This window comes from Penicillium brevicompactum, assembly GCF_028827555.1.
Source record: "Penicillium brevicompactum strain IBT 35665 chromosome Unknown utg000006l_segment0_segment0, whole genome shotgun sequence".
NCBI lineage: Eukaryota > Fungi > Ascomycota > Eurotiomycetes > Eurotiales > Aspergillaceae > Penicillium > Penicillium brevicompactum.
The window spans coordinates 5,035,551-5,063,271 of record NW_026623209.1 but is presented as its reverse complement, the minus strand read 5'-3'; the positions used below and the strand labels follow the sequence as shown (position 1 = coordinate 5,063,271).

General features: G+C 49.6%; 12 protein-coding genes across 12 annotated transcripts; 4 read left to right on the top strand and 8 right to left on the bottom strand.

The window, feature by feature from the left end:
• Nucleotides 1–3,306: 3,306 nt before the first annotated feature.
• Nucleotides 3,307–4,358, top strand: N7506_010142 (acetate uptake transporter family protein; the record flags this gene model as incomplete). The annotated part of the gene is made up of 3 exons (XM_056959435.1): nucleotides 3,307–3,707; nucleotides 3,799–3,967; nucleotides 4,047–4,358. 3 exons carry the CDS (start codon nucleotides 3,307–3,309, stop codon nucleotides 4,356–4,358), a joined length of 882 nt encoding a protein of 293 aa, XP_056808825.1.
• Nucleotides 4,359–6,135: 1,777 nt separating this feature from the next.
• On the bottom strand, nucleotides 6,136–8,257 carry N7506_010141 (uncharacterized protein; the record flags this gene model as incomplete). Its single annotated transcript, XM_056959434.1, has 4 exons — nucleotides 6,136–6,877; nucleotides 6,927–7,042; nucleotides 7,129–7,445; nucleotides 7,501–8,257. The coding sequence occupies 4 exons, from the start codon at nucleotides 8,255–8,257 to the stop codon at nucleotides 6,136–6,138; spliced, it is 1,932 nt and encodes a 643-aa protein (XP_056808824.1).
• An 819-nt stretch (nucleotides 8,258–9,076) lies between these two features.
• On the bottom strand, nucleotides 9,077–11,049 carry N7506_010140 (ENTH domain protein; the record flags this gene model as incomplete). The annotated part of the gene is made up of 5 exons (XM_056959433.1): nucleotides 9,077–10,242; nucleotides 10,297–10,408; nucleotides 10,456–10,646; nucleotides 10,701–10,938; nucleotides 11,002–11,049. The coding sequence occupies 5 exons, from the start codon at nucleotides 11,047–11,049 to the stop codon at nucleotides 9,077–9,079; spliced, it is 1,755 nt and encodes a 584-aa protein (XP_056808823.1).
• A 1,080-nt stretch (nucleotides 11,050–12,129) lies between these two features.
• N7506_010139 (uncharacterized protein) lies at nucleotides 12,130–13,339 on the top strand (the record flags this gene model as incomplete). The annotated part of the gene is made up of 2 exons (XM_056959432.1): nucleotides 12,130–12,582; nucleotides 12,650–13,339. The coding sequence occupies 2 exons, from the start codon at nucleotides 12,130–12,132 to the stop codon at nucleotides 13,337–13,339; spliced, it is 1,143 nt and encodes a 380-aa protein (XP_056808822.1).
• Nucleotides 13,340–14,239: 900 nt separating this feature from the next.
• On the bottom strand, nucleotides 14,240–15,248 carry N7506_010138 (40S ribosomal uS17 domain-containing protein; the record flags this gene model as incomplete). Its single annotated transcript, XM_056959431.1, has 4 exons — nucleotides 14,240–14,262; nucleotides 14,328–14,373; nucleotides 14,488–14,726; nucleotides 14,984–15,248. Coding segments are annotated over 4 exons (573 nt in total), but the record flags the coding sequence as incomplete, so codon positions are not given.
• Nucleotides 15,249–16,363: 1,115 nt separating this feature from the next.
• N7506_010137 (tRNA splicing endonuclease subunit SEN34) lies at nucleotides 16,364–17,311 on the bottom strand (the record flags this gene model as incomplete). Its single annotated transcript, XM_056959430.1, has 1 exon — nucleotides 16,364–17,311. One exon carries the CDS (start codon nucleotides 17,309–17,311, stop codon nucleotides 16,364–16,366), a length of 948 nt encoding a protein of 315 aa, XP_056808820.1.
• Nucleotides 17,312–17,796: 485 nt separating this feature from the next.
• N7506_010136 (uncharacterized protein) lies at nucleotides 17,797–18,090 on the top strand (the record flags this gene model as incomplete). Its single annotated transcript, XM_056959429.1, has 2 exons — nucleotides 17,797–17,854; nucleotides 17,906–18,090. 2 exons carry the CDS (start codon nucleotides 17,797–17,799, stop codon nucleotides 18,088–18,090), a joined length of 243 nt encoding a protein of 80 aa, XP_056808819.1.
• Nucleotides 18,091–18,127: 37 nt separating this feature from the next.
• Nucleotides 18,128–19,332, bottom strand: N7506_010135 (elongator complex protein 4; the record flags this gene model as incomplete). Its single annotated transcript, XM_056959428.1, has 2 exons — nucleotides 18,128–18,822; nucleotides 18,876–19,332. 2 exons carry the CDS (start codon nucleotides 19,330–19,332, stop codon nucleotides 18,128–18,130), a joined length of 1,152 nt encoding a protein of 383 aa, XP_056808818.1.
• Nucleotides 19,333–19,599: 267 nt separating this feature from the next.
• On the top strand, nucleotides 19,600–20,112 carry N7506_010134 (DNA-directed RNA polymerase core subunit RPB8; the record flags this gene model as incomplete). Its single annotated transcript, XM_056959427.1, has 2 exons — nucleotides 19,600–19,925; nucleotides 20,007–20,112. 2 exons carry the CDS (start codon nucleotides 19,600–19,602, stop codon nucleotides 20,110–20,112), a joined length of 432 nt encoding a protein of 143 aa, XP_056808817.1.
• A 630-nt stretch (nucleotides 20,113–20,742) lies between these two features.
• N7506_010133 (amidase family protein) lies at nucleotides 20,743–22,818 on the bottom strand (the record flags this gene model as incomplete). Its single annotated transcript, XM_056959426.1, has 1 exon — nucleotides 20,743–22,818. The coding sequence occupies one exon, from the start codon at nucleotides 22,816–22,818 to the stop codon at nucleotides 20,743–20,745; it is 2,076 nt and encodes a 691-aa protein (XP_056808816.1).
• Nucleotides 22,819–23,645: 827 nt separating this feature from the next.
• Nucleotides 23,646–24,993, bottom strand: N7506_010132 (Zn(II)2Cys6 transcription factor; the record flags this gene model as incomplete). The annotated part of the gene is made up of 2 exons (XM_056959425.1): nucleotides 23,646–24,128; nucleotides 24,187–24,993. The coding sequence occupies 2 exons, from the start codon at nucleotides 24,991–24,993 to the stop codon at nucleotides 23,646–23,648; spliced, it is 1,290 nt and encodes a 429-aa protein (XP_056808815.1).
• Nucleotides 24,994–25,444: 451 nt separating this feature from the next.
• N7506_010131 (uncharacterized protein) lies at nucleotides 25,445–26,896 on the bottom strand (the record flags this gene model as incomplete). The annotated part of the gene is made up of 2 exons (XM_056959424.1): nucleotides 25,445–25,501; nucleotides 25,565–26,896. 2 exons carry the CDS (start codon nucleotides 26,894–26,896, stop codon nucleotides 25,445–25,447), a joined length of 1,389 nt encoding a protein of 462 aa, XP_056808814.1.
• Nucleotides 26,897–27,721: the final 825 nt, after the last annotated feature.

The following is a 27,721-nucleotide window of genomic DNA, read 5'->3' as shown; positions in this document are numbered from 1 at the left end:
CGAATGTACATACAAAGAAAACCCCAATAAATTATGTTCCAAATAATGATCGCACCCCGGACCCATTCATGGATCAATAAAAGGCTGACAAGCGGCAGCGGCCGTGGGTTAATTAACCTGAATTGTATTTCGTGCCGTTGAAACCAACGCAGTTTCTGATGTGTTTCCCTTACATTATGCGGAGTAAATAGACTACAGATTAAGTACAAACATTGTGCATTATATTCTTCGCACTGACGATCACAAGACTCATTTTTGAGACCATGCACGCAGCCTAAATCGACATCACAGTGGAATGACAAGCTCTCGACTTCGAAGTCTAAAGACCACACTTCACTCTACAGAGTACTACACTACTCCGAGCTCCGCAGATCAAGCGAGTAAGGGTAAGCCCGATGGCAGGCCCAAAGCTAATTGACCATGTGGCGTTTGTTTGTTGTTACTTCTTGGCACGCCAAAGGAGCTAATTAGTACGAGTGTCACTTTGCATAGACAGCTTACACACAGTAGTGCCGCCACATGCAGTCAATGAAACTCCATCAATCAGAGATTTCGTGCATCCGAGTCCGTAGCTTGAGGGCCAGATCCCTCCGAGACCAATTGAACTGCACGGCGTAAACGATGTGACATTGCTTGGGTTTGTTGGGATAGTGCTATAGAAGTGGATCCTCTTGTTGCTCGCCAAGTTGCATGATGGATGCATTATGGCAATATAGTGCCTGCATCCTCGTATAAACCTTGGAACAAATATTACATGCTTGAACATTGCAAATCATCTCCGTCATTCCCGCACAAGATCATCGCCTAACACGTTGCCACGACATCGACCCGCGAGTAATACGTGTATACGCAAAGATACTATTTGTAGCACATACTCCGTACTTGTAGCAAGACTAAAAACAAAAAAGGAGAACCTTGCGTTCTCGACAATCTAGCAGCCTCGCATTCTGAACCTGAACGGGCAAATCTCTGAGACGGGCCGAATCCGAAGCCGACTGGAGACAATGGACACTATAATTGGAGCCAACTGGAGCACACTGAGACGTCCACGGGGGTCCACTGTGTCTCTGTCAGCCGTAAACTCCATTGCAGAGCCACCATGTGGAGATGAAGCTTGACAAGCCTGCATATCTAGCTCGAAGTGCACCGTCCAAAGGCAATAAACAAAATAGGAAAAAATCAATAAAGGGAAATGGGGAGTCTCGCGTGAGCCTCGCCGATCTAGGTTCCCCCCCGGACCGATGGCCCATTCGAGAAAAGACACGGCTCGTCGCCTTCGCGGCTGTGCGACACCGTTACCACTTCTCTCACTGAAAATAGTTTGACATCTTGTCCCGTTTCCCCGAGATTTGAAACGTATCCATCTTCCGCTGGACCTCCGGGATCGTTGGAGTTTGATGAAGATTGACCTGGTCGACAACGGCGACTCCACGCGGTACGCGAGATAGTGTTGGTTAGTGGTGCTTTAGTCGTGCCTTAGTGGACGGAGATGCGGTGCATCCGTGCTTCGTATCCCGACTCAAAAAAGGGGCAAAAGGGGGGCCAGAGTTGTGACCCACTGGGAAAAATGGGATTTGAAGCTAATTCACTTGTCAACAGTACAAAATTCTGCTCGGACTGTAAAATAATAAAAACCTGAATGAATTCATTGGTGCGTAATCAGCCCCGGGAATATCAGGCTAAAAGTGGAAAGTGGAAAGTTGAGAGGCTGTTCAGAAAAGTTGGCTACCAGAGAATTGTACACTTGAATATCCAAAAATGAAGAAGTCATATACGAAGTACAATGATTTGTGAAGATTACAGTATACTCCAAGAAGCTGGGAAGTTTGGAGTAATGGGAAAATCATTCCACGATGACTGGCTTGTTGTGACGCAGTCGACCCTCGGTACACAGTACCCGGGAATTGCACCCGGTGATGCTGTGAACAGCAAGTCACATCTACCTCCGATCCACACGATCCACCCATCTCGCCCCCAAAGCCGCACATCCCACTCCAATTCCATTTCTCGCACCAGGGGAAGAACCTGTGCAGTAAACCGCGCGTGTACGAGGTGCAATCAATTTCTATTCCGAGGTGAACCATGTGGGTTGATCGTGGACAATCTTGTTGATCATGGTTTCGCACTCTCGATTCCTACAGGTTCCAGTTGACCTGTTCGAGCCTTGACCCTTGTGACCCACTCAAGCGAACGCGGCTGTACGGAGCAGAAGTACAGTGTATATACTTGATTACGGAGACACGGCGGGAGGATTTAAGATTAACAGGGTGTTATGTACGGAGTAATGCGTGGACTGAAACGATCTGCTGCAAGCTTAATGATCATTAGAGTTAACACTTCGTACATATTTGTTCAAGTACGGAGTACGTACTACAGAGTATCAACGGGAGGATTCAATGCAGGGATGTAGGATGCAATTAACAAGGGATTTCTGCTAGTGTACTATTACTATACCCGGAACTCCTAGAGCTACAGAATGCCAAATGACAGCGAATTATGACGATGGGTACCAAAGCCCTTCAGTCAGACTGCGCCAATCACATTGTTCCCCAGACCTGTATTTCCCCCACTTGACCTTTCCCCGGGATGCTGTTTCCTTTCATCCTTGCCTTTCCGAAGCCAATTAGCCTTGGGGCACTCGATGGTCTTATGCAGAGTTCTCCCGTCCCTAGCTGGTTCGGCTTTTGTTCCCTACGGGGTTACGGCTAAGGAGTGAGTTCACATCCCTGTGAAACCATTAGCAATTGTAATTCCAAAAGGAAAAAAAGAAAAAGAAACCTCTCTAGATATAATGAAAAAAATAAGGGTCAGGCAAAATGAAATGGACCGAGGAATACAAGGCCGAGGGTATAGCAGAGCCGGTTCCCAACAGACCAGGGAAGCACTCCACTTTGGACTGCCAGACTTTGGCAATTAACCTCTGTTAGCTTGTTACTTTCAAGTGGGACGGCTTCTGGCGGCTGCACATCACTGCTGTAAAAAAAAATTTAAAAAAAAGGATATACCAGAAAAGAAAAAAAAAAAGACGAAATAACTCTTGGATGTTCATCTCGGTCCCACATCGTTCCCTTCCTCCATTCTTCCATGTTATATTATGAATTATATATTATATTAGCTTTCCCCAGTGCTCTTACCTCTTCAACTTCTTTGTTCTTCAAGTCAGGTGCTGTGCTCCATTGATTTGAATCTATTTCCTCCCCAATAACTGTGTTACTCGGGATCCTTTTACTCTTCCAGCTTGCTGGTCCTTTTTTTGCTCGCTTTTATTATTTCTCTCTCCTCACTTAACCCTCTAATTATTGCATCATGTCTGCGACTGAAGCAATTAACCACGGCGACCTGGAGAAGGACATTGGTACCGTTCCCCAGAACGGAGCTGGCGGTGCCCCCATGCAACCCCAGATGTCTGCCGAAGAGCACCAGGTGGCCCGCGCCGCCGCCCGCTTCGGATACGGACCTCTCGCCCACGTCAATGACAACGAGGCATCTCTCCCCGCCTTCGGTGGAGAGTTCCAGCCCGGTCTCTACAAGCCCGTCGAGGGCCGCAAGTTCGGTAACCCGGCTCCTCTGGGCCTGTGCGCTTTCGCCCTCACTACTTTCGTCCTGAGCGCCATCAACATGGGCACCAAGGACATCTCCGAGCCTAACATCGTCGTCGCTCTGGCTTTCGGTTACGGTGGTCTTGTCCAGCTTCTCTCCGGCATGTGGTATGTAACCGTTTCCTCTGTATCTCTGACCTCGGGGTTTCACAACCCCGAGTCATCACCAAATGGCCCTGTGCTAACACCGTGTTTGCAGGGAAATGGCTGTTGGTAACACTTTCGGTGCTACTGCTCTCTCTTCCTACGGTGGTTTCTGGTTGTCTTTCGCCATTGTCTTGACTCCCGGTGGTTTCGAGATCAAGGAAGCTCTCAGCCCCGGCGGTGACGCCACCCAGTTCTACAACTCTTTCGGTCTCTTCTTGATGGTAAGTCGGCTCGAGCATCGCACCTTCCCCACATCCCCAAAGCAATGCTTTCCAGAACCGCGGCTAACCCTCAATTCAGGGATGGTTCATCTTCACCACCATCATGCTCTTCTGCACCCTCAAGTCAACCGTTGCTTTCTTCCTGCTCTTCTTCTTCCTGGACCTGACCTTCTTGCTGCTCGGCATCGGTTACCTCCAGCGTGGCGCCGGCAACGTGCCCAACGCCAAGGTCGAGAAGGCTGGTGGTCTCTTCGGTCTCCTGGCCGCCTTTGCTGCCTGGTACAACGCCCTTGCCGGTATCGCCGACACCAGCAACAGCTTCTTCATAATCCCCGTCGCTCACTTCCCCTGGTCCGCCACCGGCAAGAGCCGCCGTGGCAAGTCCGATTAAGCGAGTGTTCGCATGAGCGTTCTTTTTAATGAGAAAAAGAATGGGGAGTGGAGAACCGCCGAGTGCTTGTAATGTTTTCGATACCCAATGTTGTACGCCCGCTGCGGGCGAAGTTATCCCCTTCATATCGTGCGCCCGGCATATCGACTCGTTTGTTCGTTGATCGATCGGGGTGCGGTCCGAAGGGTTTCGTCCGTTGCATAGTGACTGTCGCCACGTGTGGATGATCAATACGGAACATCCTCCCGAGCGCAGTCGCAAATTACGCTGGTTTTCGCGCTCTTTTGCGGAAGAGTTGGCGATGCTGGTTGTAATTGTTCCCGAGCGCCTCAGGCACAATGCTTGTCGCGTTCTGGGTTTTTCCTTGCTGTACTTAGTCCCTTACCTGCGAGTTCTTTTGAAACTCCGTAATTTAATTCATCCATGTTAATGACAACGTCCTGTGCTCGTAACTTAACTTCATTGCTCATCTGTACCGAATGAGTGATGGAATGTCCTGTATCTTAGTATGTCCTGGTCTGGTGTTTGCGCCCCAAGGCCGAAACAAATTCCCTGGCTTTTTGATTGGGTGTTCTTGCAGTATCACGTCGGATGACAGCTGCAAGCTGAGAGGATCATCCATGACATGGCATGGCATGCCTTGTGTGAGTGCCTGGCCTGCTGGTGTTGTCGGAACCGAAGTATTCCACCATAATGTTTCAAAGAATCCGCATGAACAGTGAGCCTCCGCAAGTCTAGTCATCGAGAGCTTGGCCGTTAGTCCATATAGCAATGACCGAAACATATTCTGTGTCCAAATGCTAATGGTAAGCTTACTCAGACCAGCAAGGTGTCACCCTTGAAGGCTTGAGTATCAAAGAAGTAAGACGAAGCTTTGGAGGAAGAAAGAAGAAATGGGAAGGGGTATCATGTATAGACACAGTGTGTCAGTCTGCGTCTTTTCCTTTTCCCTCCGACAGGATTTCAGCCAGGGTTTATACTCAAACCCTGCCGTAGTCTGCCGTGTTCGGGATGCGTCAAAGTGGAGATACTGGGTCCTTCATCCTAGGCCGGCATTTCCTCGGTCTCAAGCCAGTCGTTCGAATTTTAAGCCAATAATTGTAAGGCGAGTCTCAAAATTTCCCAATAGCCTGCTCTTGAAGCGTTCCTTGAAAGAGTAGCAATGGATCATCTCTCCTTTTCAACCCCTGAAAAGCCAGGCTCAATGGTGAGAGACGAAAACAAAAGCTCGAGCTCAGGTATCAAAATGAGCAAAACGCCGAGCCAAGGCCGGCCCCTATCCGGGTGAAGCTCGGTGCTTACTCTGAAGGCATTTCTGCGACGTATCAGGTTCCAACAGAGAGGCGGAGATTGTTCGGATTCGGGATGCCGGCTTATCTGAGTGGGCTGATGGGCCCTGTCAGTGCCTTTTTGAGTGTATATGCCGACACTATGGACTATACCGGGCTCGATCGGAATCGTGTCCTGAAACTCGGTGTTTGCTCGCTCTTGGTATGGGGTTCTCGAAGTCCCCTCCACAAGCCTTGCTGACGTACGTGACTTGTTGTTTGATCCAGATGCAACCAACATCTATTGAACAGGATCTTGAATGCACCGTGCTGACCGAGAAGAGAGAGGCGCCATCGGCATCCTGCCGTTGTTTGCAACCTAAGTAATATGTATGGGCTAACTATACACACTATGCCTGTAGATGGGATGAGTGGCAAATAAAATTACAAGAGTGATTGGCTGTGCGAAGCCAAGTAATCAAGGCGCTGAACTAGCCAAGCAGCCAAGTTCACACGGCAGAGTGGTCCAATTGCAACCGAGTCTCGTCCCAGATCTGACGAAGCATAGGCAGGTGAATGCGATCGACATAGAAAAATCCCAACAAGATAGAGCGGGCCTCCTGCCACGAAGCAATTCCCTGCAGTTGCGCTGCAGTAGCCAGTTCAGATACGAAAAAGACTCGCTCTGAGGGCAGAGTTGCACTGCAGGCTGCGCCCATGAAGAGCATCCAAAAGAGTAAGTCACGGCACAGCGCAAATAGACCAGTGGGAATGGTAGCTGCGAGAGCGGTGCGCAAGGCCAGAATGGGCTTGGGGAGTAACTGTGCGACCATCGGGTAGAAGTTCCAAATGGCGCTGTTGTGGAAGAGCAATAAGGCAAGTCGGGTGCATCCCTCGATGGAGTTGTCGCCCTTCACTTGGCCTGTCGGTGTGTATCGATCCGAATGTAGCTGGTACTCTACATGCAAGACTTCAGTGTTGAAGTAGTCCTCCGTTTCTTCGTTGAACTCTTTGTACCCGGTATTACCTTTGATCCATTCGGCATACCAGGATAGCTCGAGGAGATCATATACAATTTGGGGCATGGCTTCGCCGAAGATGCCGGGTATCTTGAGTAACGGGAAGAGGCGGGTAGAAAGCAATGCTACGTCGTCGGTTGGCGGGATGATAGATAGTCGTACTGGACGGTTATAGCGGACGAAGGGGAAGATGGGCTTTGCGTGTGCCATACAAGCAACCCGAATATCAGTCCTATGCTTTGTTAGCGACGGTATCTTTCTCTCGCGGGTATATCACAAACCATGAGATCTGGAACCGGACATCCGAGGGGACATCGTCAAAGCCCTTTCGCAGTGCGATCATCTGGCGCAGTCCTGCCAGGTGGATTTTGAGGTAATCAGGATTGCCCGATGCGATCTGCAACATGTATCAGCACCAACACGAGTTACCTTTGAAGATCCTGTTCATTTGCAACATGGGTCGAATTTGAAATCCGCACTTACTTCTATCGTTAATAGAGTGGAAACTGCAGCGATCAAGACATCACTAGATGCCTTTACGGGATCTGATAGGCCCTCGTTCACCAAGCGAATGGTCTCACCACGGTGGTGAAACACATCAATCACCAATTGACTTCGCTTCTGATTGGGATCTCGAATGGGCAGCTCGCCTGCATGCATCGCATCGTTGGACGATGCCATGCACACAGTCGCGTGCAATATTGCCGGGTCACGTTGAATAAGCGACGCCCAGTGTGCTTGCAGTTTCGGCTTATATCGTGTCTGCAGTGGGTGCGCTTGCTGTGTGAGATCCCAAAGAACTAGAGAAGCGTCAGTGGGCTATTAATTGTGGCATGGGTCGAGTAAAGTACTTACAGACTCGTAAGTGTCGCATCATTCTATCTGTAAGTTGTGTGTGTCCTGTGTTAAAGGGGTCGTTGGCTCCTTGTCCAACATAAGACCACACAGACTGTGTGTGTGGGTAAGCCACGGCGCCGTCAAACCCACTGCCATCCCAGGAAGGAGCCGACACCTCGGAGTAGCCAGTAGTGTATGTAGGTACAACTTCTTCGACGTCCGCATCTTGCTCCTCTGATATTCGGCTGTTTGCCAAGCTCGCAGGTGGGGTGATTATCGAAGGCGCAGGCGCAGGCCCAACCGGCACAAGTGGACCAGACTCCGTGACGGGTAGCTCATAGGGCGAATGCTTCCATTTGTTTTTATTGTACTGCTTCGTGCTCTCGATTCGCTTTTTACGATTGTGTTCGGACATGACATGAGAGCGAATTCTCTTCAGGGTCTCTTCCTTTGTGCCTTCTGCCGCGGTCTGCGGGTCACTGTTGACCCAGAATAACGTTGATTTCCCCGCAGAGGCGTTGCCATTTTTGCGGGGCTTGCGGACCTTGGATGCATTGCGATTCGGTGCAGCTGGAGTATTATTTGGAGCATTGGTAAGAGCTGGAGCTGGAGCTGGAGCTGGAAGAGCTTGCGGAGCTGGGACGGACGGTGCAGTTGGGGGATGTGCACTCGGATAGCTCTGAGCGGAGACGGAGCCCGGGTGGATCGGATCGGCCACTGACCAAGCCGGCCTCGTGTGCACAGGCAAGGTCTGTTGGCCAAAGTTATTGTCCATTGGAGAGGTTGAGGAGGAAAAGGAGGTTTCCAGCGGGGTAGAATCCAAATGTACGGAATTGGTTTGCCAAAAGTGATCGAATCACCGGGCCCCGCTAAGTACTTAGTGCATTTGACGCCCTCGATCTAGAAGCTCTGCAGATCAACTCCGTTTTGCAGTTGAGGATTCCCTTTCTCTCATCCGGATCCATTGGCTGTGGCAGTGTGGCTTCCAAGGGGCACTCCCAAATATAGATGTGCCCCGGCCAGTCGGAAGATCTTCATGTACAAAGATACCTTCACCATTGTCTGTCAGCACTAGTCAAACCTTAGGTCATCCTGCAGCATACCGATAAGTACGGAGTACTCCGTGGCTGCTCGACGCTTACAGTTGATGAGAATATAATCTTCAGCCTTGGGCCTATAGGTGAGTAGGGGACATGGTGGTTCCAAGGGACCGAATATCACAATGTAGAGATCTGAAACCCCAATGACTTCGACTCTGGCGATAATTACTAATTACCTAATGATTTCCCTTCCGCAGGGAAACTCGACCCCGAGGTTGTCCTCAAGATAGATGAAACAGTATACATTCAAAGCCTGGTTAGCTCCAAATCCCCTTGGGGCCCTTCAGCCTACAGAGTGTCGAGCCAAAATGAAGCACTGGATGGCAAGTAAGAGATACGAATAAGGTAATCAAAGAAAGATAATCTAACGGACGTCGGCTGTGTTCCGAGGCCATGCAAGTGGGTTCGGCCCCCAAAATTAGGTCATACCGGGGCGCGGGAAGATCGGCACTGTGTCCAGCTGCTCTAACCCGCCCATGGTACCAGTCTGTCCACTATGTTGCCAACCTTGTCCGGTCTGCTGGTTGACAAACTGGCTCTGTCGGAAAGGATTGGTGCTGCCAGTCGGATTGGGCTGCAAGGGGGCCGCTGCCGGTTGTTGAGGAGCAGGAGAGCTGCGTGCAAATGGGTTGGTCCCTGTCCGCTGAGGTTGAATGGGTTGCGCTTGTTGTTGAGGAAGCTGTGGTGGCGGAGGTAAGGGGGGGTTGGAATTGCTCATGTGAGGCGGGATTATATTGGGGTTTTGCGGTCGATAACCTTTTGGCGAATGGGTTGGTGTTCTGCCGAGAAAGAGGGGCAGCAGACGGAGGGCCCGTGGAAGAATTCATCATCATAGACTGACGGAACGGATTAGTGTGCTGGGGCTGCAAGGGTTGGGGTGCCTGCTGCTGTTGAGGGAAAGAGGCAACATTCTCTTGTGGGATAGGAGCCAATTGAGTCTGGTAATTGTACTGTTGTGGCTGCGCTGTGTATCCACCGAACCCAGCCCCAGTTGGCATGGCCTGAAGTGGTTGCGGTTGCGGTTGATGTGGTTGCTGCTGCTGTCCAAAGGGGTTGTTGGGGCCCTGGGCTTGATAAGGCGCCCCGAATTGGTTTGGCTGAGCATAGCCAGTTGGCTGTGCTTGCTGCTGGGTCGCCTGAGGCTGCTGCTGGAAGCCAGTCTGTTGCGCGTAGAATTGCTGCTGCTGCTGTTGCGGTGGAGCTTGTTGGAACCCAGTTTGCTGGTATTGCATTGGCACTTGCTGCCCCATCTGCTGTTGGTTTTGCTCGATCGAGTCAAAGAAGTCAATCAGGTCCACGGGAGCGGGCTTGGCTTGTTGAGGCTGGCTGTTAGAATTGGATGGCGGGCGATATTGCACCGGGGTCGACTTTTCGGTGTCCGCCATTGTAGAAGACTCCATACTTGGTGGGATAGGAACGCCTTTTTTGGCCAGGTATTCCCGCCGCCGGAGGTCAAAGTCAGGGTCGTTCAGATCATCTTCTAAAAGCCGTGCCAGGTCTGTGGAAGCGTGCTTGAGCTTTGGAATCTCCAAGCGGGTGGCAGATTGAAAATGCCTTGCCACGCCTAAGAATTGGACCACTTCTTCTGTTTGCTTTGTGAACGTTTTGTATATTGCCAGGGCACGGACACTATCCGGTCGCGACATTTCAAAATAGTGTTCTGTTGGATACCAAGGTCAGTTCATGTGCATGTGAGGAGCAAAAGCGGACTAACCCAAAACATTGATTGTGCCTTCATTCATGACCGAGTATAGTGTCAACAGATCGAGTGTGAGGAGACGGAACGCCGTCAAACTGATCTCATTCTCGGGTTCATCTGACAAGAGCTGCATGTTGTCAGTATTTGGAACTGCAAGTGCATGGAATCACTCACATCACACCGAAGCAACGCGCGGATCTGCTTCTGCACAATCTCCGTCTCTCTCAAAAGACCCTTTTCCACACCTATCCTCTTCAACCGTCCAGGCCCGTTTCGCACGTGGTCCGTCTTTGAAGCCTCGAAGGCCTTGGCGCGTGTGATTAGGTATTCGGCATAGCGTCGGATGTTATGTCCTTGCGATTGGGCTATTCGATTCATCAGCAAGTTGCACTCAGTCCTCAATATCACACTGGTCTTACCTTCAGAGAAGTTGCTGGGAGCGATCTTCTTTGGGTTATCAGAAAGGTATCCCAGCGCGGCATCCTGTTGACCCTCCCGGATCATGAGATGCAGAACGATGAGCGCTTTGAATACGATGGTCCAAGCAGAGTCTCGTAGCCGAAGTTGCAGAGTTCGGAATACCTCTGCGACTCCTGCCTCGCCTGTGTGAGTCGCCACGAGAATGTTCTCGATGTATTTTGATTTAGGGGCCGCAAGCTGTACGCGCCAAGGTGATTAGCGACTGTCACGTATCAACAATAGTATAGATTCTGATGATACCTTGAGCTTTGTGGCCCCCTTGACCGACTTTTCAAATCCTCCAGGCATGTCTGTAAAAGTCGCGGAATTGGTGCCCAAGCCCTCGGCAATTCAAGGAAAGAAATGCAGGCTCTAGGAAAGCAAGCAGTCGAGGGAGATTGGAGAGCCTGCTCCAAGTATCAATGCCTTTATAGTGTTCAAGAAAGCCTTAAATCATCGCCTGTATCGCTCATGACGTGGCTCATTGAGCCATGCTGATAGCCCAAAGTTGATTTTCGAGGGATGGCGTCAGGGTGTGGTCGGAAGGTTCGGGTTGGGTATCTGCGGTAACAACCACGGGAAATTGAATATGAATCGCGAGGTAGGTGGATAAGGATAGCAGAAAAAAGATGCGACGCTCCTAAGGGTGGAAGAGGGAGTTCCTGGGGGGGGCGGAGTGCATGTTCCTTTAGGCAACCCAATTAGGACTAGCGTTGTTTGGCACGAGGATCGACTGCATGGAAGTATACTACTCCGTAACTATGAGTGTTCGATTCAGTCACTTGGGTTTATTGCTTATTGATGATTTGTTTCAGAGTATGTCTCTTGCTAATGACTCTATACTGCAAATCTGGACATTCTATTGAATCCTATGATGCGATAGCCATCTTGTACCATATATATCCATGTTGTGTTCAATTCAACGAACTGCTAGCCATTACATGCAAAGTTGGAATGAAGGACAATTGCTTGAGCGAACAAACATCTCAATTCGTGAAGATACCGGAAAAAGATCAAACATGGAAAGACAGACAGAGGCAAAACATTGGAAGCTTGGTTGCAGATTATCTGCGAGCGTCAGATTCCAAGGTGGGACACTGCCCAAAAAAAAGCCCTAGAACCTGGGGGTCTTGTAACTTCCGAAGCTCCAAGGTTGCTCACTTTGATATATTTCCATTCCCATACCTACCTCCTACCTACCGAAGCCTTCCCTTGTTCTCAATACCTTATGCCTCACTCCACATTCAGGATTACTCGAGCACCTGAGCAACATATCTTGTTTTCTTCACTGGCAACAGACCTCGGGAGAGAACACGCGATTTCTAGCACCGCATCGCAACCCGGCTTAGAAACTATTCTCACTTCCATACACCTTTCTTTGAAGGACCGATGCCGGTGACCAGACCCAAAAAGAAGGCCACCAAGCCTCCCCGAAGGCCAAATATTCGATGGGACACACACAAACGCCAGGTTCTATGCTGTTTGTATCGCTTCTTTCGCCGTGAGCCCAAAGTATGGGAAGAAGTGTTTTCCCACATATTCATGTCCCACTTGATCGAGCGTGGTATCGCTGGGTTTGTTCCATTCCAGACACTCAATATCCAATGGACTCACATGAGAGACCATGGAGATACTGACTGGCACCACGTCCACATTGCCACTGAGTTCAACAAAGGTGGAGAATGGAAGGATATCATCGCGAGGATCAAATCCGCAGCCAGATCTCTAAGGCTTCAAATTCGAGAGAAAGATGAAGACTCTGTGGATACATCTCGCTGGAAACCCCCGGGACTTCTAGCCCTGCGCACCGAACAAGCGCCCCCGCTTGCGGCGCCCATGAGTGTAAGTTGGCTTTTCAAAGCATGCGAAGAACCATGAAAATTGTTAACATATCCCTTGGCTATGGAAGTCACCCGCTATCATCGTCCCAGCTCCGTTCACCAACCAGGTCAAGGCGTTTACATTTCATGAGACCGAGGAACAGGAACAAGGCTCTCGGTTGACCCAAGTCGAAAATGACAATGAGCCTATCGAAATTTCCAGTGACGATGAATCCGAAGAAGATAGCCAGTCCGCGAGCGATCATCCGGTAGTTAATAGCCATGAGAAGGTTTGCATTTGGTGTGAGCAAGGGGGACCCTTGATCAACGAGCCAGGTGAAGGCCTCGGATTTTCACAAGCCCATTCCCGTGATCAACAAATACGCAACAGCAATCAGTCAGCTCACAGTGATTACTATTCGGATCACCAAGATCAGTACCGGGAGTACGAGAACCAGATTGAAATATCCGATGATGGCCAGAGTCAGGAGTGGGATTACAGGCATCACTTTATCCAACACCAGATCAGGGAGCAAGAGTCCGCGATTTTGGATTCAGAAATCGAGAACAGTGTTACGAGTACGCAAAACGCATTGCAAAGCGAATGGATATTTGAGGATGACGTTCCTGACACTCCAACTCCATGTCAGCGGAAAGATCCCCGAGTACATGAACGAGAACAAAACATCCATGGGGATCATATTGACCTCGCTGAAGATCGTCAGATTCAACTCTTTTTTCCTGATGGATCATGGAAGAATGGCCATGTGGACATGTAAGAAAGACCAACGGATATTCCAGTCATATTTCCCTGAAGTTCAGCTACTATCAATTTGAATCTATCCACAAATTCCTCAATCCTTCTGCACATTCCGGTATTCTCGTACGTCACGGCAGTGTGAGAAACCAACATGAACCTTGGAGATTAGAGGCATTGCCCCAGTGGCAAATGTTCATTCCACTGAAGTTCAAGTCTGATATTCCCTGTCACCCCGGGGCCCTTTAGATAAGGACCGATGATCAAGTACATCCATGGATACATAAAGCCCCCATCATTGACGATGGGTCCTCCAAGGGTGTTGAAATTGACCGAGTATACTTTGACGTAAATCTGCTTTGGCAGCAATGATCAAGATGAGGATGATTATTTTATAAGAGCTCAACAAATCCATTCGCTGGGTTAAGACCCAAGGACAATGGGTTTGATCTAGTAGATCAAAAGTTCGTCAAGACATTAAACAGCAAAAATGACTTTTGAACTAACCCCAGAAGTGTAAATAAACATGATCAGCCCGAAGACAATAATTACAGACACATGTGATAACAAACTACCATCATTCATACTGGTTCGCCGATATTGAGCGGGGGTATAGAACGGAATCTCGTTGCAACACTGTAAGGTACCTAGAGAGGCAGGAAAGAACTCAAGATGCGTAAAGAGACAGGCTTGGATTAGATTGTCATATGTGATCAATCTTCCCCGGAGCCAGAGCTGTTGTACAGTTTCCATCGCAGCAGAGTTGAAGAAATCTTTTTGATTTTTGCGTGGATACACATCCTTCAGCGAGGTATCTGGGACATTGGAACTCGTAAACTATCCCGACCCCCATCCAAGAACTTTCCTGATATCCGGTCCATACCGCTTCCCTCGCCCTCAAAACACCCGGTTGATTCAACGCTTAGAACTTGGCGAAAGACTTGACTGTAAAGGAAAGTTGGGTCAGCAAACAGCTCGACAGATGTGAATCGTCTGTTGTGATAACTTACCGGCCTTCTGCTTGGCGGGGAGAACCTTGAGCACGTTGAAGCGAACCTAGAAAGAAACCCAGTCAGTAATTGATCCAAGCACATCGAGCAATCGCAAAGCGGCGTTCCACGGTGGTGGTATTCGAACGATCGCTGAGCGAGGGGGTTGAAGTCAACGTACAGTCTTGGAGAGGGGACGGCACTGGCCGACAGTGACGGTGTCACCTTCCTCAACACGGAAAGCGGGGGAGACGTGAGCGGAGAGGTTCTTGTGGCGGCGCTCGTAACGGTTGTACTTGGGGACGTAGTGAAGGTATTCACGGCGGATGACCAGAGTACGGTGCATCTTGGTGGAGACGACCTTTCCGGTGAGGACACGGCCGCGAATGCTCACGGTACCGGTGAAGGGGCACTTGTGGTCTATCAATGAAGATTAGTGATATGAACCCCAAGAAAAGCTCTTCCAAGGGACCGAGATTTGGCATGAATGGTCTTTTGCTCCAGAATCGTTGGGTGGAATTCAAAGCAAGCGTTCATGTCGTTGTGTTGTCGTTCCTCCCAAGTCCATTTTGCAATGCGATCCTTCTCTCGCGCGTGTATCCTTCAAAAGACCATTCATTCCAAAACCCCGCCATCACTTTTTCGAGCGTAGCAATCTCAACAGAGGTCGTGCATACCGATGTAGGTACCCTCAATGGCGGCCTTGGGGGTACGGAAACCGAGACCGACATCCTTGTACCAGCGGCGGCCCTGGGCGGACTTCTTGGAGGAAGCCTTGGCCTTGGTGTTAAGGAAGATGTGAGGCTGCTTCTGGAAAGCGCGCTCCGACTGGACGGTCAACTCGGTGGCCATTATTGCGGTGTTGTTCGACGAGGAAGCGGTGTCGAAGATAGGGCGGGTTGTCGGCTGTCGAAGATGGGAAAGATTCGATGTCGGGGAACGGACTGATGGTGGATTTTTCAGCTTAGTCAGATTTCACTTTGGTGTGGGAGTAGGGTATAGGGCTTCGCTGCTGGTGAAGACACGTGACTTGACCTCCGATAAGGATTGGCGATAAGAGGCCAGGCTGTGTCTCATACCGCGATGGTGAGAGACTTTCAACATCCAGGGTATTTTCAGGTATATCATGCTTGGTATAATTGATTTGCTATCACAGAGTATCACTATTAGGCAAAATCTAAAGCTCAAAACTATGAAATTTGCAGCAAGTGCCATGTGATACTACTCATACCATATTCAACCACTTTCCAATGATCTCCATACCATTCTCGACTGGAGGTCAAATTATCAATATTATAACAGTTCCTACCAAATATAATGACCGGAGAGTAGCTTGCTGTGTGACTGTGGTATTTTATGATTGACTTTAAACCAAGTCCTATCCATCTAACCTCGTATGGAGTACAGATAATCCTAAAATCAACAAAGTATCTAAATAGATTAGGTTTGGGAATGAACTCTAAGGTGTTGAAGATTATGGGAATTTTCGTGTTGTCATCTTAAAGTTATAAAGTTGAATCGAACACGATTTAGTCTCTGCTTTCATGTACTGGTATTATTGAATGTGGTTGAATGCAAAGTTCTTGATTGTGAGCCAAGCAGGGCAATGCTGATGCAAGATTGAACCGCACTGCAACACAACCTGTAACTGTTGGAAACACTACCCGGTGGAGCTATAAACTCCCAGAGACGTGTTGTCTGAATCTAGGTGGTCTCCTTGAAGCCTGAAGCTGCTTGTCGGCGAGCTCTCATTGAGCAGATAGCGATGGCTTGGTTCACTGCTTGCCAGAAGATGACTGGACGCAAATAAGATTGGCCTGGTATCAATGTACCGATTGAGGCCTCCTCACGACCAAGAAAGCTTTTGAATCCTGACATGTGATGAGACTCTCCACGCTTTCAAGGACGGAGTGTATATTTGGTTCGACAGAGGGCTGCAGTGGTGAAGATGCCCCGTGGATTTTGTCCGCGGCTGTACCGAAGTCATAGAGATTTGCATAAAAGAGCATGATGGAAACGAGGGAGGCTTTGATTGCATAGCCTCTCCACCTCACACTTCACATGCCAGCCCACTCGATACTGAACGCTCGAACGGTGTCCACCCGATCAGCCTCGGAATCAACCTCCTCGATGGTCTTCTGTGCACCACCAATCAGGAAACCCTTTTTCACACCGGTACCCAGCCTACCACCGACAATGAGATCCATCAGGTCGATGTTCTGGTCCCAGTCATATGAGACCACAAGGAAATGGGAGTGGAAGCGCAATGGATCTCCCGGGTAGGCCATGTATTGGCATCCAAAGCGGAGCCCGGGAGAAAGGAAGTAGCCTCGGGAGTGGAGGTGGGCGAAGAGAGGATAGGACGGAGGCACTTCGGGTGCTGCAAGGTGGGTTGATGGTGGAGGCGTGGGAAGTGGTGGGTAAGATGTTGCGGGTGTGATTGCCATTGCACTTTGCGACGGCGCTGTAGTAGTTGAGGATGGCGCCGGGGACGACGAGCGGGTGTCATCTGCGGCAAAGAGGTCCACAATGGCAGCGTGCTTCTGGGAGGGCTCCTCGACACTGACACCTTCGGCTGGCTGTGTTTGGGCAGCGGCGGCAGCCTTTGCTTTGGCTTTCTTTTCTTCTAATTTCTTCATCGTTTGGTCGCGCTTCGACTCTTTGATATTAACCTGGAGCTTCGTGTAGTGCAGGCCCTCGGCTTCCAGTTCTTGAAGGTACCTTCTGCGATCCTCTTCTAGTAGATTTTTCATGCCATTGTGGACCTTGGCTTCGTCTACAATGCAAGCTACATCCTTGTCCACCAACAGCCTTGCCTCCTCGGGCATGAGCTCCAGTGGGAGACCCAGGAAGACATTCTGCTGAGGGATCTGGGGCAGCGTTCCGATGAGCACGCCGCAGATGTGATGCTCACGTCGCAGGTATGTCACAGCCTCAATTGAGTGCAAGAGGTATCTACCGGATACATAAGAGATCGGAATGGGAAGTTCTGGTTGAGAGTCCATTGTTTCTTTTGCTTTTGATATGATATTGGAAAAAGTGTCATGAAATCTATTGCATACACAGTTAGCTCATGTCCGTCAAAGCAGATATGAAAGTAGCAAAAGTAAGGTTGATTTCGCGAATCATTTTCCAGTACGTTTCTCAGCAAGCGCCCAATGACGTATCAAAGGGCTTCAGGGGATTGACAGATTTGTATTTAGATAATCATGCGAAAGGAAGAAAAGGAGCGAAAGAAGGGAGCTTACCATTGAAGAAATTAGATGTGAATTTGGCTAGCAAAGCCGAGTTGGAGGAGAGAAAAGAAGTGGGAAGTCGAAAAGCCGAAAGAAAAAGGAAAAGCTCAGCTCCCACGCTTACCCTCTTTGGGGATAGTCCGGCTTGGCAAGCGAGCCAGTCTACTTGGGGATTCGATCATGCTGCACTTCTATCAGCCATCATTGTTATTGTCTTTCGTGGATTACCATTTGCTCTGTCTATTATTGCAACTATGGGTTTCTTGCTTCTTTTGTTTCTGGTGTTCTTTGCTCCACTGCTGCTCTTCATCGGCAAGTATCGCGCATCCGAGGATTCGCGACAAGCTTACTAACATCCAACAGCATGGCTTGCAGCGTCATCTTGCCTCGGGAATCGCTTTCGTTCGATACGGCCAGGATCCGACTTCTATGGGTCGAATTACCTCCGGACCATGGCCAATTCAGGCCCCGCTATGTCCGAACAGATCGAGATGGACGACATGCTGGCGGAACCAGGAACACACCGTGACTTTGATGAAGAGGATTGAGAAATGTGAATGAGGGAACTGGAACGTGTCTCAAAATTCAAGATCCGACTTTTTGGGCATTCCCCCCCGCGGCCGCTGTATCCTGCGCTTCGGTGTCCCCCTCCGCTGGTGGTAGACTGAACGGTTTGATCTCGAATCTCCGACGACTGAGGATGAAGGCCCAGTCCTGCCCAACATTCTGATCACTTCCACCACCTCGCTCATGCAGAACTGGTAGCCGATGAGTCTTAAGCATGCCCTGTGGAGGTTCCTCCTGGGATGTGGCTGCTCCCGACGTAGCTGTGGCATCTGCGGAGTGTGGGAATGGGCAGAGCTCAATTACACCGTCACTGAGCAGTTCAATCCAACGAACCAGCCCGGATGAGCGAGGATACAGCGACAAGGGGAATGTTATCATCGCGGTCACGCGATTCGTGTGCGCGCTCATCAACGCCTTGAGTGCATGGAGAAATTGAAGCACATTCTCGGGTTGACAAGATTCGGGCGGGTACATCGTTGGGTTGAGCAAAGAGGGAATGACGATCCGGTGAATGGCATTTGCGGGACTGGATATGATCGCAGTCTGGAGTCGTTTGAGGATGGCAGCGAACGGTGACTCTTTCGAGGGCACTAGAGGAATGAAGGACATGTTTGTGATTGACGGGTGGGCGAGTCGTTTCGTGAGATCGAACGCATGACAGAAAGCGGGGGCGTCCTTAGTTGTTGAGTCCTGCTCACCAGTGGTAGCCGGTGCTATCCTCGTCAGCATAATGAAGCTCAAAGCTGTGCCTCATGTTGAAACTCACCATCGCGTGAACCGGCGACTGCCCCAAACTCGCCCAATCGCTCGTATCGCCATGCAATCTTCATGCGGTCTTCCTTGCGCCTGTCGGATCTTTTCTCATCAAGAGACTCTGCTGAGCCGATCAGCCCAGGCAAAGTTCGACCCCATTGTTCTGGTACTCCAATAACATGGATCTTCTGGTCTTGAATAACTCCCTCCGCCGCATAGTATCGTAGCAATGCGCCGGCAAAGTCTGTAGTTCCGTTCTCTTCAATGAACAAAAGCTTTCCCATTGGCAATCCAGCATGACCAGCAAGTAAATTATCCAGAGATCGCGTGCCTGTCGAAGTCGTTGGTCGTCCATCGTCGGGTGAGGGGCGGATTCCCGGCGTGCTCTCTGGCGGGGGTTGTGCGGCGTTTGGGACAGCATTGCGGTCAACTCCGGGAGAAAGACCGATGTTGCGCTTGCGAAATGACATGTCGAAGAAAGGTAAAGTAAGTCCGAGTAGGTATAATATCTACAACAGCCGACCGATGTCAAACCAACGAAATCGTTATCGGCGGGACCAAAAGCGGCAGAAAAAAAGCTTCAGATCCTCCGAACTCTCCACCTCCGACTTCAAGACCTCTTCCTACCACAAACCAGCCATTGGGCCCCTCTGAACCCACAAACAACGGTGTGCAAATATTTGCGCATACTTGTCTCGATCCAGAACACATAAACCGAACCTTCTGTGGTCGCAATCATGTCGGACCCGCTCCTCTTCGAAGATACCTTCACGATCACCGGCGTCAACGCCCAGAAGTACGATCGCGTTTCCCGTCTGACCTGCACTTCCAACGATGCCTCTCTTACTTTCACGCTCGATGTGAACACCGAGCTGTACCCGTGCATCACGGGCGAGTCACTGTCTCTTGCGCTCGCTTCGACTCTGTCTCTCGATGGCAAGGAGGATACTCGCGCCAGCTGGAGGGAAGTCGGTATGGGCGAGCAGACCCTGGCCGATGATTATGACTATGTTTGCCACGGCAAGGTTTACCGCTTTGAGGAGGGTACCCACAAGGACACCATGTGAGTTCATTCCAGGGCTCATTGAGAATCAAGGCCCATTCTCTGCCGTCAATCTCACCTACTGACAATTTCATCTTACAGGGCCGTCTTTGTGTCTTTCGGAGGTCTGCTTCTCTACCTGGAGGGTCCCTACAAGAAGCTCGCTCCGCTGAGAATCGACCACGTCTACTTGCTGCTCAAGAAATAAGCTTGCATTTGGACTTCTCTTGCTCATTTTCTGATGGGCTTGGCATGGAATAAGATAGACAACCTCTCTCGGGACAAGGTCTAAATGGGAAAAGTTGGTGATCGAAGCCAGCCCAATGTTGATATCGTTACGGGGTGCAGCGCAGGCGTTCTTGCATTTAATTTGGAAATACCAAAATATTATCAACCAAACATGCCAATCATGGAATTGTCGATCTGAAATCGTGATCTAAAATTGGATATCTTGCTCTCTTCTGATCCGATATTCTAGGCTGACAATCAGCAATCAGTTTTGAAGTTGAGTATGCCATCGACAGCGAAAAAGAAAAGAAAGTAAGAGACCCAAATTACACCTAGGAGATCAGAACCTACGAGACTGAAGTCAACAAAAACCAAATATGGGGCCATCTACGACTGTCTTTCTACCCGGGAGGACCGTGGTGAACGTGATACACAAGCCACTAACATTTGCCAGGAAAACAGAAAACCAAAAAGAGAATGAAGAGGGCGAGGCCAAGTCTGTGGTTCAAGAGATTAGACGACAGCATATTGTTGCACTGAACGGGTTTCGAGATACACGACTAAATGACAGTTCCAAAGAAAAGATGCATCTGAAAGCTCATGCTTGTTTCTAATCTACCAGCAGCATCGACGCCGCGCTTCTTCCATTCGCCAGATATGCTATGAAGACCACGAGATGATGATCTCTTGGAACTTTGGCAATTGTCGGGAAACGATCAACAACTTTCAACCGAGAAAGGCTAGCTTCCCATTTCCATTGCTCGCCTTTGAAGGGGATTTCTGATAGTTTCACGCCATCGACAAAGACTTCAATCGAGGAGACCTCCACTTCGGAATTGCTTGAGCGTACGGTTCCTTCCACAGAGACTTTTCGACAAATGTCTTGCCCGGAACTCTTCAATGGAACCGATTTGGCAGAGATGTCGAGAATGGGCTTTGCAGTGCGTACACCTTGCGGGCCTAAAGGAGCCAGCGATATCTGATCCGATGGAATTGATGGCGTCAATTTGGGCGTGGTCCGGGCCTGGGAAGCTGCCTCGTATGCGAATGCACATCGCAACAATTCATTATCTGCGTATGCTTTGCATGCAAATGTCACACCCACGGGCATTTGTTGACTCTCCAATGTGCCCATGGGAAGCGTGATACAGGGAATACCGCAATGCTTCATGACTCGACCACCATTGGCATATTTCACACCATTCTGAAGAGCATGGATCATCGATTCAAAATTCTCGTCAGCATCCGCAGAAGCAACGTCGCCGTTTGTGGGGAATGCCAGGAGGTCAAAACCATTGGAATCCATCCAATCTTCCAACTCCTTTTTCCGCATATCTTCCAGTGCATTGGCAGCTTCTTCAATGCCGGGCAGATTATAGAGAGTGTGGGTCCTGTCCCTCACGGAATCGAACATCTCTGGGTATCGCACTTGATTTTGTGCCTCGGTATGATTGGAGGGGTCGTCCATTGGCGCGATGTGAGGATGGATGTTGTGGGGGTCAGCTGCGAGAAGGTTCGGACAGGTCTCATCACCATTGATTTGGAGGAAGTCATCCCATGCAGTTGCGATCATCTGGCAACGCTCAATGCTGGTCCACTCGTTGGATACTCCTGGTATGTTGCAACTTTGACCTGGAAAGTCCTGCTTCATATATTGCTCAAGCAGTGGGAAGTCTGTCTCGATGATAGTTGCCCCAAGAGACTCCAACGTGGCTCTAGTCTTCTCCCAAAGTTGCTGTACTGATTCAGTGCACACGTGGAAAGGCTGCGCGGAGGGCACGCCGACGAAGCATCTGGGCACAGCAATACGTTTTCCAATGAAAGAATCGGTGTTTTTCAACTGATGATAGCTTTTTGGTCGAGTATTAGAGGCTCTGGGAATTGAAACGAACGTTTGGTTTCTCCAGAAATCGATCCCTTCTGCGGCATGCAGGTCATCATTCGCAATGACATTGAGCACGAAAAACAAATCTTCCACCGATCGTGTATGGGGAACGATAACATCACATGTCGGATAAAGTGGCCATTGACCTCTGTTCGGTATGATACACCGTGAAGGCGAGTATCCAACAAGTGCGTTATTCGAGGCTGGCGAGCGACCGGAAGAGACGGTCTCTCCAGCCAAGCCAAATGCTGCGAAGCTGGCTGCCGTGGACGTTCCGCACCCATTGGAGGAACCAGATGCATAGGCAGTGGTCGAATACTGCAAGTTATAAGGGCTTTCTGCCCTACCGTACAGACCTCGCTGTGGTCCACCATCTGCCATTGCAGGCATGTTTGTTTTGCCAATCACCACGGCTCCAGAATTTCGGAGCATGGTGACAACAGCTGCGTCTTTTGATGAGAGCAGATCGGCAAAGGCAGGTGACCCAGCCGCAACAGTCATATTTTTAACCATAAAGCTGTCTTTGACTGTAAAGGGGATCCCCTCGAGGGGCCGTGCCGGTCGGCCACTTTCACGATAATCGTCCGATTCTTGTGCTTCTTCCAAAGCTTTGGGGTTCAAGATGCAAACAGAATTCAAGGAAGGCCCACGGCAGTCGAAATGCCCGATGCGATTAAGATAACGCGTGACGAGCTCGACACTAGTGATGGCTCGAATATCAAGGGCATGGAGAAGGTCCCTGATACTGGCATTGACAAGGTCCAACACCTTGGGCTGCTCACAAGTGCTGAGTCCCGGCATGATGTTAACTTGGACCGGAATTTTATCTCAAAAGAATAGCGATCAATGCGAGGTTTCTGGGTTGTCCTCAACGTCTGATGTAAATGAGATGACTGCCACGATGCTTGAATGATCTTGATCGAACACCAGGATCAACCAGCTCTTTATATCCTCATGATCGAAACCTACAACCTTGGAAAGAACATCCAACCCCATGTATACCATCGATGTATTCCGAACATCCTCACAATCTCGAAGTATACAAGACAGCTCCTGATTGGTGGTTCCTTGTTCCCGGCTCGACCTTCGCTTTAGGGCATCGCGACTCGAACTTCCCTCCCGAGGTCCCGAACATCCCCTCAGCCCTAACTATTCAACCTTGTCGCATGAACGAAGTACATGGATCTTCCAATATACGTGGGAAATGTATAGCAAGCTGCAAAGTTCTATATCAAGAGAGCATGAACTCCCAGTTCCGACATGGCGATCCGGCAGTCCGCACGACCAGTTTCCTGCATTTCCCAACATTTGTTGACAATTTTGAGCACTGTCGCAGTGTTTCCAAATCTCCCTGAGCCCATCATCAGATCTCCCATCAGTTTCTCAAAAAATGGCTGATGCGATTGTGCCATGCATGCTATGATACACAATGCCCACACTGAGCCAGTAAGAGGACAACCTTTGGGTCTGCTTTCAAGTACGATGATGCTTCTAGATACGACATTCCTGATTTCCGGAAGCACTGGCAGTGGCCCCGAAACTGTGGTATGTAGCAATATGAGGGCCGCCAGCGCAAAAATATGGGTTACCCAATTCCGTACAGATTCGGCGCTTGTCTGTCCCTATATTCAAGAAGTCAGCTGCAGCCTCGATAGGTCACCTAACTCTATGCTCACCTTATGTTCTTGATCTAAACGCTCAATGCCAGTTTCTAGTCGTGTTTCAATTTCTAGGCCCTTAGTTGCAAGCTCCCGAATGCTCAACACCCCGTCCGTCTCTTGTTGATCTTTCCATGCCGAGAGAGTTGCTAGATCTCCGATAGCCAGCATGACCCAATTTTGACAGCCCATCAGGTCAGCTGTATTAAAACCAGGAGTTTGGAGCCAGCGTCGATATGGAAGCCGTGGGACACTGCCTGTCGAAACACACGCGAGAAGATCGTACCATATGACACCGACCATAAGGAAGATGAGGTCTTCATTCTTCCCGTCTCTCGACGTCTCTTCACTATCAGTGGTTCGATTGAAAATATCTTCTGGTGACGATGAACTCATGACAGAGGTGACTGCATCCAAATGCGGAAGCCAGTCATGCTCTGCGCCACCAAAGACCTGGAGAATAGGTGCATCAGAAGCTGGTCAAGCCTACCAGAGCGCATGAGAAGCTTACCTCGAAGCTTATCAACATGAAGCTACATGTCAAAAAATCGGCTAATCGAACGTGGTCGTCCCTTAATTTATCACCCTTTTCACTCATAATATCACAGAGCTCTCGGAGTGCCCGTGAGTGATGATTCAATGCTTTTTGCTTTTTCAGTATATCTTCTCTGGCATCAACAATTGCGCCCTGGTGAAGAGAAGATAGACTTAGAATAGCGTGGTACAGCGGCCCACACTTGATGACAAGCAAAAAAAGCCAGCCTCTGTTTCCTAGACTAGACCGGGAGTCATGATAGGGAAATTGCCAAGGAAAGACTTGATCGAGATAATGCATCAACAAATGAGCCTCCTGGTGATCAATGTCGCCAATTCCCCTGGCGTGCTGTGGGCTTGGTTCTTGGCGGGGTCCGAAAGATTGATCGCAGTCAGGGGCCACAGACTGAGGCGCGGCATCAACAGTAAATTCGCCTTCTGCAATTTCTGGAGATAGAGGTTGAAGTTCCAAAGAACAAGATGGACTTGCGAATGGGCGAATATCTTCATCTGGTTGTATTTCAGGCGAAGTGTCGCCCTCTCTTTCTCGTTGGCGAGTCAGATGTTGCAATCTTTTGATTCGGCGAAAGTTCTTGTTGATTATCACTTTGATTTTGGCTCGCTCTTTTCGCTCTTCCGGTCCACCGTTCATCCATGCTGGTTTTGACCCATAGCCGTGGCAGCTCACTTGTCTCTCGGTACATTCCTTACACGAGGGCTTCTCCAAGTCACACTTTTTATGTCGCATACGACAGGTCCAGCACCCTGCAGTGGTGGAACGCATGTTTGCGAAGTATTTTGCGCTTAGTATACAATGTAGAAGACTGAATGGGAGGCGGAGACTCGGGATGTTTCGTTTCCCAAATAGGAAGTTCGAGCCGCTGAGTAAGTAATCCCAAGCTCAAGGGCCAGTTGCCACCAACGAGTGCGAAGGTTCGAATATTTCGGCTTGAGTTAATCCTTAAAACAAGAGCTGTTTATGACAGCATGTCCTAACATGCAATCGCGTATGCTTTAATCTAGTCTTTGTCGGCTTAGCAACATCGAGTCCCAAGGAGTCTAAAGGCAAGTTCAGATGTTGGAAATTTCCTAGTGAGATGTTGACTATATACAGTTTAATACAAATGTGACTCGATAGCAATGGTTGCAGAGAGTGATTGAGCGCCCTGAGGCCCTGGGGCTCGTCATTGGTGTATATCAGACGCCTGGACCAGTGGACACTGCCCCAATTTCCATCAGCCAGCGTTACAGGAGAAGGGTCGACTGATAGAACCAGTCCGGAATGCAGTCATCTATCAAGCCAGTCAGTATGTGGGAGTCTTAGAGTTTCTCAGGTCATGACAAAGTAAACTTACCACGCCAACAATGCTCGCATACAGGCCGCATCCAAGGATGACGATACCAACGACAAACACAAAGAGGTTCAAGGCTGCAGTGCGAAGATTGCGCTTCTCATACCAGCTTCCTTCTTTTAGGAGGAAGAACCATAGCACAGGGGGAACATAAAATGAGAACCCAGATACCAGCAAGCATCCACAGATAGCGAGTAGTTCCGAGAAGAAGGGGATAGCCTCTGCGATGATCCACGCTAAGATGTTTGCCAAGGCCACGATTACCAACCAAGTGACCCATCCTTTGGTTGTATTCACGTAACGGACAACGGAATCCTGGTAAATCCTGCCGTGGATATAGCGACAGGCAACGGTTGCGTTGATAGAGCCCGAGATGAAGATGACCGGGAGTGCCACACCAAATGCAACCTTGGCTAGAAGGGGACCAGCTGATAGCAATGCTGGGGATTCAACATCCTGCCCAACAAAAGCATAAATGAGTGAGCCTGTCAATGTGTAGATTGTGATCTGTGCCGCTCCCAACGCCGAGATGGACTTGGTGAAATCTTCCGGGGTATGCATTTCATCCATGAAAGATGGCTGAGCAGCCGCAAAAGCGTACGCGAAAGCAATATTTGAGATCGAGACAAATGCCTTGCTCATATTGATGTCGTCTTGAGGCCACGCAGACCACGCAGGCCCAGTTGCATCGCCGCGCTGAACACCAGTTCCAATGATGCAGATTCCGATAGCCGCAATAATTGAGGCAAAGTCGATGTATCCCAGAATAGAGATCTCGGCAAATGATGGAGGAATGGCGAACGCGAAAAGTATAATTGCAGATACGGCACTGAATATGAGGGCGCACGCAGAGTTGTCGGAGAGCGAGGCGAAGGCCAGTTTTCCAGTCAGGCAATGAGACCCAACCGATAAGACCAAAAGGAGAATGAAGGCGACACTGAAGATTTGCTCGCCAAATCTTCCCATCAAGAGACGACCGAAATCAACATAGTGGGCTGCGTGTGGATATTTGAGCTTTGCCAACCCAACCATGTAACTTGCGTAAATGGCAATGAGACCTAGGCCGACACACAGTATCACACCAGCCACCATGCCCAGTGTTGCAAATGCAGCTGGAAGACTTAGACTGCCCAGGGCTATCGATTGAACAATGAGGACAATTGTGAGACGCTTCCAACCAAGGCGATGAAAGTGTTCGTTGCCCTGTAAAGCCCTTTCGTGATCTTCATATCGACTAATTTGACCCAGAACCTCACCTCCGGATTGGTCGATATCAATTGAATCGTCGGCAAAGTTCTTTTTGGTCATTTTGTCATCGTCAAAACCGTGGGTCATAGCGGCGTTATGGGGGAAAAGCGATCGCAAATAGGGATTGAAGCCAAATGAGCTGATGACAGACCAGCGTAGAGATACCACGAGCGAAATCACGCCGTCTTAACTGACCACCGACGATAGCCATTACCCCGATGTTCGATCAACCGCGCCGGTGTCATGCTATACTGGGGCGTTGTGGGGCTCGAGTAGTCCCGGGGTATACTCGGCGGGAAAGTCGAGCCGGGCCAAGACCTGGGGTAGATAGAGCTATCCGGATCCAGCGGACAATGGTCCATCATGTTGATAGTGACTCAATGCATAGCTCGGTGGTTGCTCGCATTGGCTCGAGGATGCTGAGCCTGATATCAGGAATCCAATTACCATCAGATTGGAGGTCGATTTGTAAATCCTTGCTGTTTTTACCTTTTCCAAAGGTTATCGCTGCAATTTGTACCTGCTTCGCGTCAGGCACATAGATACTGAGCTTGATACCATTATCTTGCGCGATTTGAGCACATGAGCTCTCCTATAAGAGACAGTCTCAAAGGGAAAGAAACCGAAGCCGTGATTTGGTCTCTCCAACGTGGAAACCTTCTCTCGCTGCAAGGCTCCGGCGCTCTGGCGAAAATGCCTTCAAAGGCTCCCATGAATCTGTGCGGTCGCTCTATCTGTTGAATGCTGTAGTCAATCGACAAAATAGAAGTTGTGTTGTCTTGCCACAAACAGGAGAAGCGGGAGCTCTGGGAATCACCTCATACGGAAACGTGGGAATTGTGGAGTAGAATGTTGCGCTGATTTGCCTGATCGCATAATCCTCCTTCTTTGGTATAGCATGTAACGATATGT